The 17614-nt window shown below is 41.9% G+C and overlaps 1 protein-coding gene across 4 annotated transcripts; it reads right to left on the minus strand.

Moving 5' to 3' along the window:
• Window positions 1-3068: 3068 nt before the first annotated feature.
• Window positions 3069-16982, minus strand: esrp1 (epithelial splicing regulatory protein 1). Of its 4 annotated transcripts, none has more exons than XM_085292168.1 (16): window positions 16560-16982; window positions 16000-16158; window positions 15765-15881; window positions 15272-15383; window positions 14263-14406; window positions 13841-13895; window positions 13643-13753; window positions 13368-13500; window positions 13244-13286; window positions 12301-12620; window positions 11392-11616; window positions 11038-11290; window positions 9529-9709; window positions 6246-6387; window positions 5697-5786; window positions 3069-4357 (listed from the first exon to the last, which is right to left on the minus strand). In XM_085292168.1, the coding sequence occupies exons 1-16, from the start codon at window positions 16689-16691 to the stop codon at window positions 4223-4225; spliced, it is 2352 nt and encodes a 783-aa protein (XP_085148294.1). In that variant the 5' UTR covers window positions 16692-16982; the 3' UTR covers window positions 3069-4222. The 4 variants fall into 4 exon arrangements, with proteins under 4 accessions (XP_085148294.1, XP_085148295.1, XP_085148296.1 ...); XM_085292169.1 differs by having other exon boundaries at window positions 11050-11290; window positions 16560-16981; XM_085292171.1 differs by having other exon boundaries at window positions 4226-4357; window positions 5664-5786; window positions 16560-16980.
• Window positions 16983-17614: the final 632 nt, after the last annotated feature.

Consider the following 17614-nt stretch of genomic DNA (forward strand, 5'->3'; position numbering starts at 1 on the left):
GAGAAGAACTGCTTCGAAGTGAATCGGCTGTAAATGATTCAGTTTTTTAAAAATGGGGGAAGCCTGCGCAGACTTCGGCATTTGGCCCTCCCACTGGTTTTGAAACAACTGCAAAATCGTCCTTCATAATTTCTCAGCTCAACCTGCATTACAAGCTTAAATTCGTTGTGGAATTTGTTTTTCTCACAAAGCTGCACAGTAGCAGAGGAGGGGCGAGCAAACACCGCAGTTATGGTGACCACAACAAATGGGATCTTCTGCTTTTCTGGGAATTGATATTTGAGAAATTAACAGGCACAGGAACAGTTAAAGGAACAGAGGTGTTTCTACCATTTTTTTTAATGGGCTCAGTCTTTTAAGATTGATTAACATTTAAGCATTAATAAAACAATGATTAACGTTTTTTACATTCTAAAAACTGTGTGCCCTCTTGCACATCTATAGATGATAAAATACTCCTACTTCGATTACAGGGCTTGGTTCCCTCACAAACAAGAAGTTTTACACATGAACAGGACAAATCTAACCTTTTTTAACAATCTAACCTTTTAACAGCTGAGCAGCTGAAGGAAGCCCTGTAAGCTAAAGTGACAGCCACGCCTTTAAAAACCAATATTAAGTGGAGTTTGAATGGTCTCCTGTTAACCACAAAGACAATGTGGTTAAGAAACAAACACCTGAAACTATATAAAACACGTAGACGCTTTTGTTCTGTCATTAAACCCTTTGTTAGACTGCATCGGGGAATAAAAGAAGATAAAGACACTAGGCAGCTTGTTACAGTTAACTGTCACTACATACAAAAAGCTGTTCACTCTTTAATTCACTTCAGTTTGTTTCTGTGTTATTTTTAATCTTCATTAACTATGTTGTACATGTATGTGTGTCAGAGGCAAGATTCTGGAAAGTCAGTACAGGTTTTACAATAAAAACAGAACTTTCTAAAAGCAGCTGACTCACAGTGTCGTGGACATCCACAATAGATATTTGTCTATCAAAGCGTCATAAGGCAAGTTTTGATTCAAATGTTTACCACACTAACAAACACTAAAATAAGGATATTTCCTCTAAATTAGTTTTCGAAGGTCACAAAATCCTTTCAGTTTTAATTTTTCAAAATTCCTAAACTAAAATTTTTATATGTTTTGTAGTTAACTATAATAACCTTGCTGCAGGTCACATTGCAAAGACAGAAAATGACATACATGATGTTACATAAAGACAGGCAAAAATAGAAAGCCGACTCCTTCACTTAATGTACTTAATGTACTTAAAAGAGTGGGTAGACAGTCGAATACGTTGCCCTCCATGATTCTATATACTAAACCTCCATAGACCTTCTTTACTTCCCTCGTTAGCGATATCTTAATAGACCTGGAGCACTGCAGGTAGACTGTCCATCATATTGCACCATGCAAAGTGACTGCATGCTCATTTTCTGATACCAAGCTTCTGAAACTCTCTGGGCTGGCCTATATACATTTTTTGCTGAACTTCCAGCCATTCGTTGTGAATGTATGAGCCTTACATGAAAGTCTATGGCTTCTCAAATGAGTTAAAGAACATGCTGCCTCAGGAGCTTAACTGTATCAACTGCAAGCAGACAATGTGCATTGTAGTGGATTTAGAATCCATATTTTGCCACTGCATTTCTGTGTGCACCAACTGCATGTTTTACTCCAGGCTGTAACTCTGCAGACCACTGCAAATCTTCTCTGTCAGTCATGCTGCGTCTAAACTATCAGCGTTTTGAAAATGTAAAAAACTCTCCATTATAATAATAATAATAAGTTTTTTTCTTTGTGTCATTGCTTCATCAACCTGACTTTTCAACTTCACTGAAAGAAGATGTCCAGTTGTGTGTCTGCTATTTGAAAAAAGATAGCGATAGCATCCAGATCACATGGACAGTGTTGTGCCAATAAGTGATTTCAGGTATTTGCTGAAAAAATGATTGCCTGTGTTTAAACTGGCCTATAATCTATAAAACATATGTCAAACATACCTTATAAATGATATTAAGTGCTACCTTCTAGACCTGCCCCTGCACAGGTAGTTTATACCTATTATACACTTTTAAATAAACACTTTTATTAACACTAGCTCTGTGAAAATGGCTCCAAAAACATTTCATACTGAGTGACATGGGTTTCTTTGGGTTTGTGGGGACTTCATCCACATAAGTAAATGTTGCAAGGACAGGATATAAGTGTGGAACATGAAAAAGATTAAAGATCATCTCCTGCTAAATGTTAAATAACTAAAATAATCCTCTTGTTATTAAAAAAAAACCTTCCCTTTTCCTGATAGTTGTCTGTCCCTGACAAACCCTGGATTATTTTCTTAATAAAAGATTTGATTTAATCTACTCTGATTCTTTAAATCTAAGACGTGCTCAGTTCAATCAATAAATTAAAAATTCCCTAAATGAGCTGCACTTATCTGCACTTTTTTCATACCAGTGTAACTTCACTGGATTTCTCCACAACATCTTACAGACAATACATTTATTTTCCAGACGTCAAAAAGGTGAGAAAAACTTTGTCACATGGATAAAAATAAATAAATTCTTCCTGCTGGTTTGGACAGTGTGTGTGTGAGTGTGTGTGTGTGTTTTGTGAGTGGGTGACTAAGTGTTTTTAAAAGAGATTATTTGGGTGGGGTGCAGAAGATTGTATTACACAATGTAACTCTGCCCTGAGGGGGTCTGACATGGTTTTGTCTGCTTTCCTTCTCTCTTCCCACTTCCTGATCTATTTTCTGCTCTTTTCCACGCAGTAAAAAGAGAGGCCATCCTCTCACATAATGTGTTCAGTGTGTCTAGATGACAATAGCTTCTTTGCTATAGCATGTGTATGCGGGCACCGCAGAGGTAATCGCTGAGGACAGTGAGAGGGAGTTCCCACAGTTTCGCCCTGAGCCACGTTGTGTCACGAGACAAGCTCCACCTGCATATTTGCACTCCTGCACTTTAAAAACCCTCATGAGACACAAACAGGCATACTACACGGCAAAGTGAAATGATCAGAAGGTAAACAGTGAAATCAAACAGCTGGAGGATGACAAACTTGACATGTTAAGTTTATTGTTTGTTTTTCTTTTTCTTTTTCAGCATGCCTGCAGTAGGGCGTCCTGAGGAGGATTAAATCCTGCTGTGGCACATGCGTACAGAAACATGAAGCCCAAACATCAACTTTATGCTGAGCATAAACGGCATTTAAATTCACATGAAACATATCCGACACGTCCTTCATTTCCTTTCCTTTTCGCCTTTCCTAAAAATCTACAGGTTCAAAAGAAGTACGGTGATTAGATTTCTTAGAGCAACCTGTTTGTTCAAAAACGTTCTCCAATAACAGCGTAGACGGTGGAAAGAAGACAAGGAAAGTGTGATGGACTGCTAAAAATATGTCACAGAAGTGGTCATAAACCGGCTCTGGCTTTACTCTTTGCACAGTAAGCTGAGAGCTTGTGATCTGAGCCCTCTTGAAGAATGCAAATTTGTAGTTAAATTACTGAGAAGTGGGACTGTCTTCTTTTCAGCTGAATCCAAATACACAACAAGGAGGGGCTAATGAAGTGTGAGATGTCACAGTTTTTGTAAATTGAGGCCTCATAACAAGGTCCAGGCTATCAGACAAACTCACAGTGTAACATATAGGATATCATTCAAACATACTGCTATTGTTTTCATTAGTAGTCTTATTGATTAGCAGTGCATTGATATTTGGCATTATGTAAACATCTTAAAGTTTCACTACTAACTTCTTCATGCACTAAAGCTTCCAATACAATCACTGTGTACTGTATCAAATGTATATAAACACATACAATGTACTGCATTAACAGATTATGTAATAAAACATCTCAACACAGCCATGCGTAATACTCATTCTCATCTCTTTCACACTCACACACTTTCACTCTTCACAGAAAAGCTTAAACGTTTAGCTCAATTGCTACTAAGTCACTCCTCTCTAGTTTGGCTAACAAATATGTACCGTAATGATTACAATAGAACAGGTTAAAAAATCTCTATAAAGCTTTTAAAATACACAATGTGCAATATAAGATGAGAATGCTATTGTTGGCTAAGGCCACAGAGAATTTGGTATAAAATACATTAATTTCTGTTGCTAAAGATATAAATAACACATCTAAAAGGCTATTTAAAAAAAAATCTAACAAGTCTTTGACATATACCAAATTATCACATGTGACCCTAGAGCAGGGTCAAATCCAAATACTGCCCCCCTGGCTTGGTCATGAGAGCAGGTAGTGACATAAGAGGAGCCTCACTTGAGCTGCACTGACCAATCAGACTGCTGCTCAGGAGGGAAACAGACTCTGCAGGATTCTGCGGAGAGAAGAAGAACAAGGGTGAGGAAAGAGTTTTAGCCCCCAACAACAACAAAAAAAAGAGCACCTGCACCAGACATTACCCATCACCTTCTCAATCACCTAAAGCTGTTATTACCCATCTATTACACTACCACATTGCGACAGCACCATCTGACCGTTGACTAAGCCCCGCCCCCTTAGGTATTGTTGCAATTGTTCTGTAAAGTAATTTTACTCTTCAGCAGGCCAGTTTCGCAGCAGACATTTTGGCGTGAAGCAGCAGGTAATCACAAATGTCTGAGAAAGGACGTTAATAAATATATCTATAAGATTACAGTTAACCTGGTTCTGCCAGAAGATTCTTCCTGCAAAAAGGGAGTTTCTCCTTCTCACTGTTGCCAAGCGCTTGCCCTTAGGTGTGTTGTTGCAGTTCCCTTCTGTTATTTTAGGGTCTTTACCGTTTCAATTTTATTCGTTTCTGTGTTCTTTTTAGTGTTTCTAATTATCATTTGTCAGGTGGAAAATTCTAGAAGCTCAGAACAAGCGTTACAATAAAAACACATGACTCACAGCCAAGTGGATATGGCAGTCTCACTAAACATCTGTGTCATTACCTCCTCAGGATTAATGCATTCAAAAAGAAATTGAGCATAAAGTACAAAATGCTATTTTAGTTAGTTTTAGGGGGAGTTTTGAGAGGGGGGGAGGTAAGTTGTTTTTTTTTTAAATTTAGGTTAACTATATACATTTTCATACCTAGTTTTATGTACCTATAATATCCTTGTATTGATGTATGAAACATTAAAAAAAATGTATCTTTAATACTGCAATGTAACAGTAAAAATGAGGACTTATTACTGGTTATCTGGGTAAGAGAACAATTCAAACTTTAAAGCAGCTACTTTCACTTTCACAATATTTTTATGTTGTTCTGTGATGAAAATGTCACCACTGAGGAGTTTCTTGCGCCCGCTATTTGACTTTCACGCTGTCTCGACATGCAGAAAAAGGACCATGCCTGTACAGTCAAAGGGGAGAGGGTTCAGTGGACGGTCAGTCGGCTATGTGGTGCTCAGTGTTTTCATTAAAGGCTTCACGAGCGGACAGAAAAAAGGTTAAACAAACGCCATGTGAAAACCCATGAAATACCTAAAAACCAAGAGATTTCCTCCAATTATTTAACCTAGTCAAAAGGAAATACCTGAAAATTCCCCATTAATGTGGAAAATGGTGCCCTGTAAGCCCTGGTGACCAGTAAAACCACAGCTACAACACCTTCTCTAAATTAAATCCCCCTGACTGATCCCTCAGCCAATCCTTACCTGCCACCTGCCTCAGACACCTTAAATACACACCCATTCTTTGGGCTGCGTAAGCAATGTCCTGGTCGGGTCATGAGTGTGCACGGGCCCGTGGGCGTGCATGAAAGCATCCTCGGGAGCATACTGTGGCATGAGGAAGGGGGAGGAATGATAGAGATGGGGGCTGAGACACATGTAGCCATAGACACTAATCTAAAGGCCTTTAAAATACAGAAAACAAAACCCAGTCTGTCTCAATATATTGCTTAAAGTAGTCCTTATCATGTCATAATTTATCTTCAGATTCTTCGTACTCTTTCAGGTTTAAATAAGATCTGAGATTCTCCAGTTCAAGTTGAAGCAAGCAGCAATCCGTGTGTGACAGAACAGGGAGAGGAGACAGGATAAACTAGTTTGATAGCCTCTGGGCAAACACAGTGGATGCCTGACAATACACACCCATAATACGAGGAGATTTGAATACAACACTTTAGATCCTACAGTGAGGTATGAGAGCTCTGAAGGCACAGAAAATCTCCATTATAGGAACTTCATTAATAAAATGCTAAGTGCACGGTGCATTTGAAGGACGCCACCTCTTACCTGGTAACCCTGCACTGCATTTATGAGCTCTTTGACTCCGTTGCTGTTGTAGGTCAGACCGGGCATACGCACCAGGCCTCCCGGCGAGGCAATGGAGGAGGGGGAGGGGAAGAAACCTAAGGTGTTAGGTGAGCCAGGTGGACTGGAAAAGAAAAAAAGAAGGAAAACAACAAGAAGGGAAAAAGGACAGAGACTGTTATCCTAAGTACAAAACCAGCATAAACATGTATCTTCTCAGAAAACACAACGTATGCAGCAGGATTCAGGAAAAACAAGACTGGGAGTAACTCTGGGTGTTGTCTTTGAGTGAGCTGCTCTCTCAGTCTCTGATGGCTCACCAAAGAGAACCAGAGGTCAATGCTTGTTTACCAAGTACTTTGATAACGCAGACTTCAGTCATTAACTACCCTTGCCCCAGCCTTTCTCCTTGGCAGTATATAATTCAACCAAGTACAAAATGCTCGACCTCTTTTCTTTTTTTAAATGGGAAAAAACCTTTATAGTTATTGCAAGTTTTAGGTGTTTTTAATCACTCACTAATGTACACAACATGTTTCAGTGAAAGTAAAACTATTTTGATTTTGATTGATGCTATGCAGGCGGTTCAAAGAAGAAGATGACTAAGAATGAAGAAGATCAAGCGTGGATAGCAGTTCCACATTTCTTATGCACATCCTGAACTTTTGCAGGGCTTTATGAGAGAAATATAAATATATGAATCACTCAAGCCCAACACTCAGTCTTTAACCTGCCGGCCTTGCAGTACAAAGTGTGCATATCTTTATGAATAAAGCAAGTAAATAAGTGTCCAGCAGCTCTACACAGGCAGCTCCCTAAACCAAATGGACTATTTCCATTCACAGGGGTATGCCAGGACTGGGGAATCCACCTCTTATGTGCTACATGTGAGAAATGGAAGCTCTGCCTGGATCTGAGAGTTTGTCTGAGAGCAACTTCACCCACCAGTAAACAACCCACAAGTAAACACCACCCGGCAGCCTCGGCTTAGCGTCGGTTGGCTCGTAAATTTCTTTATAGAAATTCAGGAGTGGTTGATTTAATGTGAGAAAGGAAGATTACTTAATGGGAGAAACAACAGTAAGCTCTCACAAAGCATCAAGGATATTTCAGGTAAATGTGTACATACAGTGGGGCAAAAAAGTATTTAGTCAGCCACCGATTGTGCAAGTTCCCCCACCTAAAATGATGACAGAGGTCAGTAATTTGCACCAGAGGTACACTTCAACTGTGAGAGACAAAATGTGAAAAAAAAAAATCCATGAATCCACATGGTAGGATTTGTAAAGAATTTATTCGTAAATCAGGGTGGAAAATAAGTATTTGGTCAATAACAAAAATACAACTCAATACTTTGTAACATAACCTTTGTTGGCAATAACAGAGGTCAAACGTTTACTATAGGTCTTTACCAGGTTTGCACACACAGTAGCTGGTATTTTGGCCCATTCCTCCATGCAGATCTTCTCGAGAGCAGTGATGTTTTGGGGCTGTCGCCGAGCAACACGGACTTTCAACTCCCGCCACAGATTTTCTATGGGGTTGAGGTCTGGAGACTGGCTAGGCCACTCCAGGACTTTCAAATGCTTCTTACGGAGCCACTCCTTTGTTGCCCGGGCGGTGTGTTTTGGATCATTGTCATGTTGGAAGACCCAGCCTCGTTTCATCTTCAAAGTTCTCACTGATGGAAGGAGGTTTTGGCTCAAAATCTCACGATACATGGCCCCATTCATTCTGTCCTTAACACGGATCAGTCGTCCTGTCCCCTTGGCAGAAAAACAGCCCCATAGCATGATGTTTCCACCCCCATGCTTCACAGTAGGTATGGTGTTCTTGGGATGCAACTCAGTATTCTTCTTCCTCCAAACACGACGAGTTGAGTTTATACCAAAAAGTTCTACTTTGGTATCATCTGACCACATGACATTCTCCCAATCCTCTGCTGTATCATCCATGTGCTCTCTGGCAAACTTCAGACGGGCCTGGACATGCACTGGCTTCAGCAGCGGAACACATCTGGCACTGCGGGATTTGATTCCCTGCCGTTGTAGTGTGTTACTGATGGTGACCTTTGTTACTTTGGTCCCAGCTCTCTGCAGGTCATTCACCAGGTCCCCCCGTGTGGTTCTGGGATCTTTGCTCACCGTTCTCATGATCATTTTGACCCCACGGGATGAGATCTTGCGTGGAGCCCCAGATCGAGGGAGATTATCAGTGGTCTTGTATGTCTTCCATTTTCTGATGTTTGCTCCCACAGTTCATTTTTTCACACCAAGCTGCTTGCCTATTGTAGATTCACTCTTCCCAGTCTGGTGCAGGTCTACAATACTTTTCCTGGTGTCCTTCAAAAGCTCTTTGGTCTTGGCCATGGCGGAGTTTGGAGTCTGACTGTTTGAGGCTGTGGACAGGTGTCTTTTATACAGATGATCAGTTCAAACAGGTGCCATTCATACAGGTGACGAGTGGGGGACAGAAAAGCTTCTTACAGAAGACGTTACAGGTCTGTGAGAGCCAGAGATTTTCCTTGTTTGAGGTGACCAAATACTTATTTTCCACCCTGATTTACGAATAAATTCTTTACAAATCCTACCATGTGAATTCATGGATTTTTTTTTTCACATTCTGTCTCTCACAGTTGAAGTGTACCTCTGGTGCAAATTACTGACCTCTGTCATCATTTTAGGTGGAGGAACTTGCACAATCGGTGGCTCACTAAATACTTTTTTGCCCCACTGTATTTACAGATTTTCAGCTGGAACAAGGTGAATTTCTTTTTGAGTTCACAAGATTTTCAGAAAGCTTGACCTCTGTCAAGGTCACTGAGATTTGAACTCATCTGAGATTTTTAGTAGATATTACTATGGTAACAATTTGAAGCTCCTATGTCGCTTTGTTCTCGAGTTATAGCATTCACAAACTTAGGTGTCCAGGCTGCCCGCCCGCCTGGCAGGATGCCGACAATAGCCCCTCAGGCTTTGAAGGCTGAGAGGTAAAAACTGTGAGAATTCCTGCACACTGTTAAAACAATAACTTTCTGTGACCTTTATGCGAACTAATCAGACAAATCAAAACTTTTCAAACAGATAAAATCAAATAATTTCGGCAATGAAGAGAGTTTTCCCTTTGGACCTTCCACTAACAGACCTCTCACCTATTCACCAATGCAAATATTTAATATTTAAACATTTTTGAAAATATTTTCACAAGCTGAGCCATTTAATCTCTGATTCAATAAATCCCTTCATCTGTAAATACCATTGTTTACCTGGGGTAGTAGGCTGCGTAGTTCATGTATAGCTGAGCTGAGGCGGGGTAGTAGGCATGTCCTGGTGGTAGGGGGCGAGGAGCCAGGACCACCTGCCCAATGGGAGGGTAGAGAGCAGCAGCAGCCTCTGGAGGCAGGACAGGTGGAGCAGGTGTGAAGGAATAAGATGGTGGCGATAAACCTGGCGAGGAGGAGAGGTAAAAGATTTTTAACCAGACGAACAGAGACACGCGTGAACAGAGACATGGTGGAGAAGTCTGCAAGGTCATTGTTTGTTTTTTGGAGAGGTGCTCATGCAAATCTACAAACAATGACCCTCCACAACATCACTCAGCACCTGACACACTTTGAATGTATGCACGTGGCAAACAATGAAAGCGTCAGCGTATTGTACACTACGCTGGACCACCGATGGGCCTGTAACCTGTATGTTTCATTATTTCAGTATTTTATTATCACCTCTGTGTAATTTCGGAGCAGGTAAGATGCTTTTAATTCACTCGACAGTTGTCAGTGTTTAGCAGCATCTGGTTTATACTTTCTCATATGCATTCATGCATAAAGCCTTCCAAGTATTAAATATTAGCAAAACGAGAGCCACAGCGCTGTCAGAGAACAGAGACACTGTCTAAATGCAGGGGACAGTGCCGCCTGAGCACTTTATCCTCCTTGCATGGTGATTCTGGCTGTTCCTGCAGTCTGTGTGTGCATTTTCAACATTTAATTTCATCTCATCATGGACCTTTTTAAAACCCGCATGTCTAGCCTTGAATCCCTGTGTTGTGTCCCTTTCACTAATGTGAACTATTTCATATTAAACAGCTCATAACCATTAGACGTGTTATAATCCTCTCTTTTTGAAAACTAAGAGTCCACATTTAAGTCGAAGGACTACACACACAGAGATCAATCCACCATCTACGCACCAGCGTTCAGATATGCCCACAGCCTTTACACAGCTCCTGATTGGACAAGCACAGGAGATGCACACACCAGAGGTGTGCCAGGCCATTGAGGCCTAATCCCACAACCACCTCTACTCATCTGATAAGATTAGAGAGATGTAAGCCATTTTTGATGTTTTATGAAGATAGCTGGAATCAAACTGTCTTGCTTACACTTTCCCAACCCTTTCAGATTTTTATGAAATACTTCAGCAGTGTAAGAGAGTGGAATTTATGAGATCGACAAACATGCCACTAAAAACAAACTACAGTATTTTCATCTAAATGTGTGAACACAGGCAACAACTGAAAAAAGGATGGTTACCCCATTAGGTTTATTAGGTCATGCAGATGGGTAATTTAATCACACTAAATTACAAAGAGGTGACACACTCACATACACCAACACAAACTCTCAGACACACAGTTTTCGATCCTCCTGGTTAGACCAGATTTCCTCATCTTCCCACAGTTTGAGATTGGAGAAAAACCCAGCAACCCTGCACAAGGCAGGAGCCCACCTACCCTGCAGTCCCGAAGCAACCCAGCTCCCAGCAGCACTTACGTCTTGACTTACATGGCGGCGGGCTGAGCCCTGTCCCACTCCTGCTCCGGGTGTATGTGTGTGTATGCGTGTGCGAGAGCGAGCCTCCCATCAGCACGAGGCCCATCTCCTCTGCGCTGCAGGGAAACACCTCCACGTAGCGGCTGTTTGCCCCACGCTGGCTGGACATCACATGCTTGTGAAGCCGCTGCGAAGCTTGGAGCGCTCGCTCAGCTGATGTCATCTGGATGAAGCAGTCACCTGACGGACGACCCTGAAAGCGGAGACGAATCAGAGATTACTCCGCAACACCTGTAAATTTGTGCTAGAAAGCATGTGAGTCAATGGGTGTGTCAGTGTGGGTGCTGCATGTACCTGCTGGTTGAGGACCATGTGCACTCCATGCGGTCTGATATCCTGTGTAAACTCGCCCAGGAAGGTGAGGATGTCCTCTATGCTCGCCGTGTACGGCAGCCCTCTCAGCCGCAGGCAGTCTCTCACTCCACCAGGAGGGGGCAGAAGAGACACCGTGGGCAGCACAGGCATCAGAGGGGCAGGGGCCACGGAGATCAGAGGGGTTGAGGAGTACCTGTTTAGCACCTAAGACACAGTTTCAAATTACATACCCTGCCTAAAGCAAAAACCTACCGAGTACGCAGTGAAGTTTTAGGAAACCCTTTCTCCTCTAGTACTGACAGGTAAAAGTCACTAACTATAACTCAAAAGCAAACATCTCAAGCAGAACAAAGCCAAGTCCAAGCTGTGTTTAAATATGACGCAACGTCAGACAGGAGCTGGCGTGGTGCCAACAGGACACCAGCGTGTTTGCATTTCTGGAGAGGACCAATAAACCTCGCAAGTGTCTCACACACACACACACACACACACCACGAAAGGCCTCTGCATAGATATGTAGGTGGACTGTCTGCTTATCAGTCCAGAAAGATAAGAAAATGAATGCCAAAGAGACACAAAGAGCAGTGGAGCACACGAAGAGCGAAAGAAAGTTCAAAAGAGAAAGGAGCAGCTAGAATAACCGTTTGTAGGGAAACATGCACACACAGTCCACCTTGTTTTACTGGTCCCCACCCATGAGCATCTCTCCTATAATGCCTACAACTGCCTGAGAAGATAAGAAACACACCCTCACGTTGTCACTCTTTGCTGCTGTGGCCAAATAAACAAACAGTTTTTCTCCTCTAAAACCTACAAGTGAGCACACAATCAAGCACATTTCACTCAACCGCACACCGTAAAACAAAGCGAAGAAACACCCCGGCGTACCTGCTGCACCTCTGCTGCCGTACTCTTAAAAAGCTCGATATATCTTTTCCCCAGGATTTCCTTGTGTTTCCTCAAGGCGCACTGAGCATGTTCTTCACAGGCAAACAAAACAAACGCGTCGCCGGTGGGACGTCCATCTGGGTAGCGAACAAACAGGATGCCGTCCTTTCCCCCGCTGACGGGACACGTCTCTTTAAGTTCATCCTCTGGCGAGAAGAAGGCGAGCACCTGCTCGTGCGTGGCGGTGAAAGGGAGGCCTCGCATCCTCACTATGATCTGGTCCTCGCGGGACAGGAACATTGCTACCTCATGAGACGTACCTGACACAGAGAGAATGACACGGGCAAGCCCGTTCAACTAGTGTTAGTTGGCCTCCTTCTTCTTCTGCAATTGATAAGAGTGATGCTAAATCTGACTTTTCAAGCCTCTGTGATTTTGAGTAATCGTCTAAATCTCTCATCTGTATGACGATAAACTTTAGCTTTATGTAATGAGGTCACTTCTGGTTTCTGGGAGGCGTTCATCATGTGAGTAAAATTATTAATATTCAGGTCAAATGACTCAGTGATGAGCTGTGCCTTGTTGACAAACTTATTGCCCTTCATAAAAGGCTGTGTTGCCATTAAATGGTATCACTGAGTCATAACCAACAGCTTTTTGTGCTAATAATAATTTTTCTTTTAAGATTACAAGTGGCATGAAGGAAAAATCCCAATGGACCTGGAGACATTTACAAAGGTCCTGAAACATTTTCAACTCCTAAAAATCATTATTACTAAATACATGAATTCAAGCTCATATAAGAAGTTGCTGAAGTATTAATAAAATAGCACCATAGAAGATCTCAAAGACTTCAAAAGTCCTCTTTTTCAACTCAGTTTCACTATATACACACATAAACCAGGCGGCTGCACTTAAGCTAACAGATATATGAACTTCCCACCTCCTGCTATCTTCAGGAAGTCATCTCCTGTCGCTTTATAAACCTGCCGATAGAGGGAACGATGTTTAGTGATGGGACAATAATTTGGTGATGTGGCTGATTCTACTGTGTCCAGACGCCTTACCTCAATATATCTATTCCCCATGTGGTGTTTGTGTCTCTGCAACGCCAGCTCTCTGTGTTCCTCGCTCACAAAGCGAACCAGAGCTTCTCCATTCCTCCTCCCTTGAGCATTCAGGCACAATGCAACCCCTCCTCTAAAGAGAACAGCATATGAAGGGGGTTATAAAGCCTCTCTGAAAACCTCTGTCAGCAGCAGCTTTCTGGGTGTCATCAGTGATTAAAAAAAGATGATAAACAGTGTAAAAATGTGCGCCTTTAAAGATGTCAGCAACGTACTTGGCGATGTTGAGGCCTCTGAAAAATCGAGCGATATCCTGGTCAGAAGACTGCCACGGCAATCCTCTGGCTCGGATCACCGTGTTGTCGCACACTTTCTCCATTTTACTGCTGCACACACACACACACACACAGGTATTATTACAGTGGATTATCAGGGAACAAAAATAACGTGTATCTTTAATAAATGTTACTCACCAAGTGCCACTCTCGAACTTCTCACTAACTCTCTCGGGGTTCGAAAACGTGTGGCCTGCAACAGCAAAGTGACAGAGTCACCATGATAACACACAAAGTAATCAAGCTGAGACCGTTTTTAAAAGGCAAAGCAAATGGTTAAAGTCTAAATCAGGTAAGACCTTACATATCTTTCCTTTCTTAAGTACCGGTTTGTTAAGTGGCACGCTCAAAAGTAGTACTATGAATCTTGGATCATCCATTTTTGGGGGGGAAATGATTAAAGGAAATTTCAGTTATCCTTAAAAGAGGTCCTAATTGATTTTCTAGTTTAGTTCACAGCAGGGTTTTACTTAAAGTAACACAGTTTTGGAACTCATTAGTAGTAAATCGATTTACTGATGTGTTTGCTAACATTACTCGGTAATGTACGTGGTACTTACAAAATGGCTCGGATAGCAGTGCCAGGACAACGCTGGACATAACCTGAAGCTGCTGTGTGGCTACTTCTGCAGGCAAAGGGACCGATGGATCCGGTGTGGCAGAGGGGTCCCACATGGTGGGCACATCAACAGGTATACTAAGAGCTGAGGAGGAGGTGGTTAAGGAGCACAAGCAAGAGAGCGACAGTGTTATTAATCATGAATGCATCGTGGTCCAGCAGGATTGGACGTTTGATTTCTTCTTTTTTTCCTCTCTCTCATTTCCTAAGTCCATTTTCAATTTAGTTGGAGTTGTATGCTTTGGGTGGAGCCCACTCTCTCAGCTTTCTTCTACACCTTCTCTGAATCAACCTGGAGTATTAAAAGGCAGGATATCCGCAAGATCGCTACACTGATCATCATGGCCGTAACCAGGCCCTCTTTGGTAACTGAGTTCCATTTAACCAGGAGGTTCATCTGCATTTAGAGTTGCCAGCCCTCTGTCCTATTCAAAAGAAGATCCGGTTGTATATGAGCGGAGTCATTCGCCTGCTCCCAAATAATTTCTGTTGCTGGTTTAATACATTTTTTAAAACTAGGTCTGATCTGTTTTTTCCCAAATCATGACAGAATAGACAGGTGTGTGAAAAAATGAAAAAAGTGAAAACAGAACAGCAATACACTCACGTGTTTTTCTTCCTATACCTGTGTGTGCGTGTGTGTGTGTGTGTGTGTGTATGGGGTTGGTCCTGTTGGGTAAACACACACTCTTTCACTAAGGGCTTAGTAAGGTGCTGCCACTCTTTCCTTATTTGCATTTCAAAACCTTTATCCCTACAGCCAACTGCTTAATGCGTGTGTTGTGGATTTTTGAGGGTAATGCAATGCACAGTATGAGAAAGAACCAATCAATCGGATCAAATCAATCGAGCAAAAAAAACAAATGTCTGGAAATCCATGACTTAGACGGCATAAACAGGCAACAGGACATGAAATGTTAATGTAAACAGGTGACGTGTTAAAAGGATACACTCTGCCATGGTGTGGACATTCAGAGCTTTGAGGTCAGGAGCGGGGAAGTGCTTCTTGAACTCCTTCCGAAGGTCAAAGAAAGAGTAGAAACAGTCTGGGACCAGGATGTTCTGGAGAGGAATACAGTGTGAGTGAAAGGCCCATCAGCAGCTTCTGTTTTTATTGCTGTGAAACTCATGTTTGCACAGGCCACAAGAGCATGCACTGCCTACTTCTTGTATCATTAACACACAGTTTGAAGGCACTCAGGAGAAATTTCATGAGCATCATGTGTGCCTGTCTTTTATGTGCACGAGTGTGCGGTATACGCATGGGCGTGTGTCACCGCAGTGGCTTCTCCTGTAGATCAGCTTTCAGTGTTAACATTAAAGTTCAGCGAGCAGTGCGGTGCTGACACAACACAGCCCTCTGAGAGCGTCGAAGGCTCCCGCAGCAGTGAGTGAGTGAAACATCCGCCCTGGCTGCTAGGCGTGTTTCCCCGCCCCGCTCACCTTGCTCGCGGCCTCGGGGTGAATCACTTGGCGGATGTGGAGCTGCCCGTCTGTACACAAACACACCGACGTGCCTGCGCCCGCGCTGTTCACCTCATTTGTCAGTTGCAGATGAAACTGTAAAAACATTTAGAGGTATGGACTTTAATACAGCTGCTTTAACCAGTGCTGTAACTGTAATTAATAATCTATAAATGGCCTATTAATGGCTTTCTGGCTACTTTGAAGACATTACCATGTTTAAAGCTTTATCAACACTCGGTGCTTTGTACACACAGTCTGCTCCAGATCCATTCTCCTGTTCCACGCTCTCCTCCACCACATCCTCCTCCTCTTTTTCTTCTGTCAAGTCTGAGAGGTCAGGCTTTATGAGGAGCTCATTCACCTTGCCCAACTGGTTCAGAGAGGAAAAAAACAAGTCAGCCTTGAAACAGCCAGCCTAGCTAGAAACTCAGAGGCTTTGGAACAATATAATAAAACCAGCGTGAAATATGTGTGTTTGCTACATAGATATTATCACAGTGGAAAGCAGCAAAGGAGCAATTTAAACGTCTTACACATAAGGCAGAAGGTTTTTTGTAATTAAAGCGAACAATGATTTCTGAACAGGTGCGCGTAAGGAGGAATCCCACAAAAATCCCCCTGGCACACTTTTTTTTTCCTTATTAATATTGGTCTGACATCATGTATCGCTGTTTGCAGTCCACCTGTCCACTCCTTTGAACACCACATTTCCTGCTTTGGAGTCACGATGATTAGCAAGTAAGAACAAGCAGCCTACAAGTGAGTTTTTACCTTTTTGTTCTTTACATCCACGAGCTGCCAAACCAACTGCACGAGCTCCTTCTCGTCAGACCCCAGGAGATCTCCGCTCGCGCCAGATGTGGCGGTGAAAACCACCACCAGGTAGTCTACCTGCGCCGTCATCTGAATTTTTAAAAAAAGAACCGCAAACACACAGAAAACTAATCTAATACTAAACGAGACTAAAAGGGACTGAAGATCAGCGGGATGTGAGACGCGAGCGGGACGCGGGAGGTAGAAACGCCTTTACTCTGACACCTGAGCGCAAAGGTGAGCCCGTAAATCCAAAGTTTTGTCGCCTGTGAGATTTTATGTGAAGCCTCCCGCAGTCACCATCGCGAAGCAATGGCTGAACGCTCACCGCTTTTGTAGGGAAGCTACCTGTGCGACCACGTGACCCCTTTACCTGGCCCGTCCCTCTTTCAAGTGGTTCAAAGTTTAGTACGTGGCAGCTCACGCGGGACAGAAAAGGTAATAAATGGTTATTAGTATAAAACAACAACGAGAAAAAACAAATAATAAATAATAATAATAATAATAATAACAATAATAATAACAAATTTGAAGTATATACACTTTAGTTACTATGTAGTCAATTATTAAAATATTTCATAAATAGTAAATGTCTTTATAACAATTCAATAATTCGAATTGTAGTCTTTTTTTTTAAATAAAAAAATATTTTGTCTTTTAAGGGAATTGACAACAACAACAACAACAACAATAATAATAATAATAATAATAATAATAATAATAATAATAATGAGAAGAAGAAGAAGAAGAGAAAATGAGTGTGAGAAAAAAAATCTAATTTTTTGCTGAAATACAGAAAGAAAAATCCGTGAAATCAGTTTTAAAAATACTACTACAGACCAAGTGGAGCTATCATGTTATTAAATCATAAAGTTATTAAATTCTGATTTTCTGATATGATTAACTGATTTAAACTTTTTTAAATACAAAATAAAATGTCTTACAAAAGAAAGAAATATCCTTCAGAACACTTTTCAACTTTTTTCTCTCCTAAATCTAAATCGAAGCAAATA

The sequence above is a fragment of the Mchenga conophoros genome, linkage group LG11, assembly GCF_057382185.1.
Source record: "Mchenga conophoros isolate Kocher_MC1m ecotype Shallow Benthic linkage group LG11, M_conophoros_male_GT1.1, whole genome shotgun sequence".
NCBI classification, from domain to species: Eukaryota; Metazoa; Chordata; class Actinopteri; order Cichliformes; family Cichlidae; genus Mchenga; species Mchenga conophoros.